Genomic DNA, 6,174 nt, shown 5'->3' with positions numbered 1-6,174 from the left:
ATCATGTATTTTAAAAAGGAATCTGTATTTGCTTAAAGAGGGCACAATGATATATGCTACTGTAATAGCTATATTGCACGAATGTTAGTTTATCTGCATTTTATGTTTGCTTTATATGCTTTTATTGTGCTTATTATTAATTGCTGTGCTTGATAACATTATTTATTTTGCATGCTGTCATTTATGTTTTATGTGTTTTATGTATTGTGCTTGTCATATATGTATGTCGGATAAAAGCTCTAGTATTTTCAGAATCGTTTATAAATAGCCTATAAATAGAATATGGATAATTCATGAATCGTGAAGTAGGGCGGTCTACGGGATCCCTTCTTCCACTTACCGTTTTAAAATCACACATAATTTTCATAACTACATGGGGACAGGACAATTATTTTCGCGTTTTTCTGTAAACTATGATCATACATATACTTTAAATAAAGAATATTTGCTATTACATGTAACTATATCAATTCCAAGTTTGCTATCCTCGGCGGTCACTGATATATTACATCGGAGATCTCGACATATGTATATATGTCTCTGATTATATAGAGACTAATTCCAAGTTTACTATCAACGGCTGTCACTGATATATATTATATAGAGAGTCTCTATATGATATATCAGTGCCTCCGTGGATAGTACACTTGGAATTGATAGTAAAATAGCAAATACACTGTATTTATAGAATATAAATGGTGAACTATTCATAGTATACTGAAAAACATAAAACAAAAAATAACGGACTTTGGAAAAAAAGGGGAGGGCTAAAAGAAAGTGTCCTGTCACCAAGTACCTAATATGACTTATTACAATCTCCAAATGTTGTGCATCAGATGTCCCCATTCCGATCGAACCTCTGTCAGCTGAGGTCTTACTGCTGGACAGAAGAAGTCCCAGTCGACCAAATTACTGTATCCTAGAGAACACTGGGATTAAGATTTATATTTTTGAGATGCGTGATTTTTGAAAAGAAAAGGAATAGCAGATGTATGAGAAGAATTGTAGAATAACTAAACTTTTAGACAAACTGCAGCAATCACCGATTTCATGACTGAAATTGACAACTTTTGCAATAAGTGCATTTTTATAGAATGCCATTTTCACTAAGACGTCAGGGATATAAATGTTACTAAAACTGTGACATTTTAACAGGGGTAATTCATAATACAGAATGCAAGGCGTATTGGTAAACTGGAATCCTCTTGTATGTAACGCTTCGCTAAAACTATGAACAAAGATTTAGTCAGCCGAGAACCAGCTTATGTAATTTGGAAAGTCAGTAAATATTTCAGTTCATACATTAAATAAAAAAGTGAAAAGATGCTAAACAAACATTTCAGATTACAAGTTTCGTAGTCCTTATAATCTAAACACTGCATTGCATGATGACAACAATCTGTCTGCCAACACTAAGTGACAGTATCAATATTCGCAATTCTATTATGCACATTTTATAAACATTTAGCTAGTTCTTCAATTTCATTTAAAACAAAATCGAGGTCTTCTTTCTGTATTGCTGGGTTTGAGATGGCTATGCGGAAGAAGTTTGGTAGATCTCCGAGAGGCTGATAAGTGACCATAATGGTACCCTTTTCCAACATAAGGGCTTTCAAACTCGGTGCAACCTATAAAAAAAAAAATAGTAAAAAAAACTAAAAAAACAAAACAGTCACGAATAAAAAGAAAAATGTTTTTAAACAATTGGTAGAAAGACATATAATCATGATAATTTAAAAGTATGAAGTTTGTGAACTTTGAATTTTTGTTATCCTTAAACAACATTCCACCACCACATCTCCTTCTATGCGATTCGTCTTTTCCCAATTTTCTTGCAGTGGGTTTTATCCTTCTGCATTAGGGAACATTGCATTGGCCTCATATTAATTGTAAAAACGTTGATATTGGACAGGTATATGTTCTCATGTAATTTATCTTTTATGGGAACGTTGGCATCACAGAGTTGCATTTAGAGAAGCAGAACCCCGAGTGAATGATTATTTTTCAACGATTTTTACTTTTAGTTGAGAAGAATCGTTGGTTTCAAAAGCTACTAGGTTTATGACTGGTGAACTCTTAAAAGCAAAACAAATATTGTGAAAGTCGTACCAGAACCAAAGAATCGTTTAATGAGTGGACGATATTGGTGGGCCAAAATGCATATATAGAAAATCGCGTTACAAAAGAAATGTAAAATTTTAATATTTTTTCTCTTTTACGAAACCCCGTCCCAACGCCCACCACCGCCCAAAAACCACACAAACACCCAAACCCGAACACAAATCTGATATAGATATATTATATCAAAGAAAACGTAATATACAAAGTTAAAAAATACTGCGTGTGGCATCTCTATCTGTTATTGACTTTCCCACTTACCCTGAAAAGTCATAACGGATTTGGCATTCAATTTCAAGTAGACTTTGGCTAAACTTCCAAAACGGAATAAGTAGCAAAAGCGTTCATGTGCTTACAAGTCGAAAAGAGAGACTTAATCAAAAACACAATTTGTTTATTAACACTTTGATTAACATGTGATAAGTTTTTGAAAAGGCATGTTCAACAAGAGAGAAAAGTTTAGATGATAACAAAATAGGGGAAAGAGATAGTTACACAATATGTAAATACAGTTTAACTAATGACCTTGTTCAGGTGTGTTTTCCCTTTATCGTGTTCGTCTGTTATGACAATACTCGAAGGTATATACCAGAAACATATATTTGGCCCTTCTATCTGAAAATTAAAAATAAAATAAAATATTCTTACAAAAAAAAAAACCTACAGGTTAAAGATTATAGAATCTGGTCTAGGATTACTTACAAATTGCGTTTAGTACATCAGTCATGATCGTGTATTCTCACACTTACAGAAAATTATTAGTCCAAATATCGTAAAAAACTTTCCTTATCGTTATCAAAATACAAATTACATTAAATAGAAAATAAATTAAAGAAAAACAAACTGAACCATGGTGATGTACAGTAGTTGTCGTTTGTTTATGTAATTTATACGTGTTTCTCGTTTCTCGTTTTTTTATATAGATTAGACCGTTGGTTTTCCCGTTTGAATGGTTTTACACTAGTAATTTGGGGGCCCTTTATAGCTGGTTGTTCGGTGTGAGCCAAGGCTCCGTGTTGAAGGCCGTACATTGACCTATAATGGTTTACTTTTTTAAATTGTTATTTGGATGGAGAGTTGTCTCATTGGCACTCACACCACATCATCCTATATCTACTTAGAATCGTTGAGATGTGTGAAATGCATAATTATATAACATGCTACAACGAAGCAATTTATTTTTCAGCAATGTGATGACGATTCTGAAAGAATAATTAAATGTTTGGGCGTGAGGTCTATGATGCCGGATATTATGCTTATGCAATAGCAGTGGTAAAATACTAATAAAAGGTCAGAGATAACATAACGAATGTCTTTAAAGAGACTGGGTAATGATAGATACAGTCAGAGATAAGATAAAGAATTTTTTTTATAGTAATTAAGGCTCTACATTTGATCAAGATATAACTAAAGAAACAAAAGCAATAATAAAAGACAACTCGATGACACCAGGCAGTCAGTTTTCTCGTATGAATTGTATTGCATTTGTCATTTCGCGGCCTTTTATAGCTGACTGTAGGGTATGTGTTTTGCTCATATTCGAAGGCCGTACTGTAATACATAGTTGTTAACGTTAGTTCTACGTCATTTGGTCTCTGCTGGAGAAATGTCTGGTTGTAAATCATACCACAATTTTCTTTTGTTTATGTAAAGAAACCATATGATAGTTAATCTTATTTAAAAATGCTTGAACCCTGGAAAGGAGAAGGTCCGGTAAGACCCCTTTTTGGCCCCAAAATATAACAGTTTTACAAAATTGTTTAAATGTAAACTTTTAGTTATTTATTGGACAGTTGAATGCTTCTGCTACATAAATATGGGCTGTTTTTGACCATACAATGCACATATATCGGGTTGTAGCACCATTAAGTCATGCTAAATTACTGAAATCTTCAAAATTCTAGCATTTTAGGTAAATTTTAGACGGTTTCCGTCTAAAACGAAAGTGGCCGCATTCGTGTTCATCCTTAATATTGAAATGTAAGTTGTATTTTATGATAATGCATAACATATATAAAGGTTGTGGATGAACACGGATGCGGCCACTTTCAGTTTTGACAAAAACCATCTGTAAAGTGACAATTTTCAGCATATTTGGTAGATTTTTCATATTTGAGCTTGAATCGGATCGTTTTTGATGACTAAATCAGTTAAAATCTTTCACATTAACTAATTGAATCAAGTGAAATAGACACTTAAGTGTTTAAAAAGTGGTCAAAATCTTTCGTCAGATGAAACTGAAATTTGAGGCCAAAATGAGTCCTTACCGGACCTACTCCTTTGAAAGGCACTATTTGGGTGTGTTAAATGCAGAAATTATATGTTATACAGCACTTCAGAATGGAAAATAAAGTGGTTGCCTTCTACTTATCATGATGTAATTTTATCTATCGGAAGAGAGAGGGAAGGGAGAGAGATAAAATATTTATTTAACAAGAAAATTAGCATGTTATGCCCATCATTGAACAGCAGTTTTTATATAACAATTATCTGATCTTTTACATACAGGCACTTAGGTTCACGATTGAATTTCTTTTTTTTTTAAAGAAAGTAACTTGTAAGATTTGTCTAAAAAGAAAAGTTGTCGAAACACTTTCTCTTTTATTGACAAACCTTATACATTAATCGTGCATGCGTGTACTCTGTCGTCTCCTTTCTTATATTTGCATTTGATCTGAAAGTTACTGTTCCTTAAGTAAAACAAGACCAGATACCCCCCCCCCCCCCCAAAAAAAAAAAAAAACAAAAAAAAAACAAAAACAAAAACACAAAAACAAAAAAACAAAAAAAAACACAAAAACAAAAAAAAAAAAACAAAGAAAACAAACGAAAAAAAAATCGTTGTTGCTACGTGTCAATTGTGTTAAAAGTGAAGAACGGGAAGTAACTCAAAATGTTCATGTCAGACATTTTTTTTAATTGAGTTATCTTTTAATTTAATCTTAACTGATTCGATTTGCTCTAAATAAAATAATGACAAATAAAAAGGACAAAACAACATTTTGCATTTAGTTGATGAAAGGAAGTCAACATATGAGTTTGAAAAGGTCAAAAAGCAAAACCAAATTTAAAAATGGGATCTTTATTCGCGGACACCATGTTCATTTAGGTCTCAATGTGTTAATTAAAGTTTCCAATCACGCACAAATAGGAGAATTATAAGTATCAATATTTCTTAACCTTAAAAAAAACAAGAATTGTGTACAGTGACTGACTTACTGACGGTCTCATGTCATTGTGACCGATATAATCATTGTCTGTTCGGCTTACTGTAAACCAAATAATGTTCGTTAACAATTTATTGATATAACAAAAATATACGCTTTATTTATATAACAAAAATATACGCTTTATTTATATCGTCAATATGCAAAACAGGAAACATCGATTTAATGCATAGATACATGAGCAAAGTGAGAAAGCTGCGATGATAATAAATTGCTGCAAATTCGGATAGAAAACGATAAAAGTATCCACGAAAATTACTTAGTTTACAGTATTTGATGATTTACTTTTCCATGTGACTTATATAAGACAATATCTGAAAAAGTCTAATTTTCATGTCCCGCACTTCACCAGCAATTATTTTTTTATTCAACCATCTTTTTTGAAAATTTTAAGTTTCAGTATAAACTAAATTATATAATGCACCATGTCCTGCCAATTAAACACTCATTCTTATATTTCTTCCAATAAAATATTGCAATTTAAATGTTCAACCCCCCTAAAATCATGTTGTCCCCTGTGTTTTTTTTAAAACTAAATCATTCAAATAATATCCAAATTAATTAAACTTGCCCCTAATTTGTCTTTTTATATTATAACCAAAGCATGTAATAAAATTTTGCAAACTTTAAGAGAAAAAAAATGTGTCCCCAAGGGTGATTTCCCTCCTGTTACCACTGGTTTTTTTTTTACCTGTGGAAACGTTTACAAGACCAAGAGTTATTTTCCCATTATGTATTGTGAAGAGCATCATTTCCTGAATGCATTAGTACAAAGAAATAGTTGGAAAGGCGGCCAGGTTTGAAAATTCAAGCCCATCCAAGGTAAGAA

General features: G+C 32.2%; 1 protein-coding gene across 1 annotated transcript in view; it reads right to left on the bottom strand.

Moving 5' to 3' along the window:
* Positions 1–759: 759 nt before the first annotated feature.
* Positions 760–6,174, bottom strand: part of LOC143042817 (glutamate decarboxylase 1-like) — a 31,206-nt gene continuing 25,791 nt past the window's right edge. Inside the window, exons 12-13 of the mRNA XM_076215282.1 lie at positions 2,644–2,733; positions 760–1,628 (exon numbers count right to left, since the gene is read on the bottom strand). Of these exons, the coding sequence (XP_076071397.1) occupies positions 1,455–1,628; positions 2,644–2,733 (264 nt within the window). The 3' untranslated portion in view covers positions 760–1,454. The remainder of the gene's footprint in view (positions 1,629–2,643; positions 2,734–6,174) is intronic.

Source organism: Mytilus galloprovincialis, chromosome 8, assembly GCF_965363235.1.
Source record: "Mytilus galloprovincialis chromosome 8, xbMytGall1.hap1.1, whole genome shotgun sequence".
Taxonomy (NCBI): domain Eukaryota; kingdom Metazoa; phylum Mollusca; class Bivalvia; order Mytilida; family Mytilidae; genus Mytilus; species Mytilus galloprovincialis.
The sequence above is the reverse complement of the archived record's forward strand: the minus strand, read 5'-3'. Positions and strand labels throughout refer to the sequence as shown.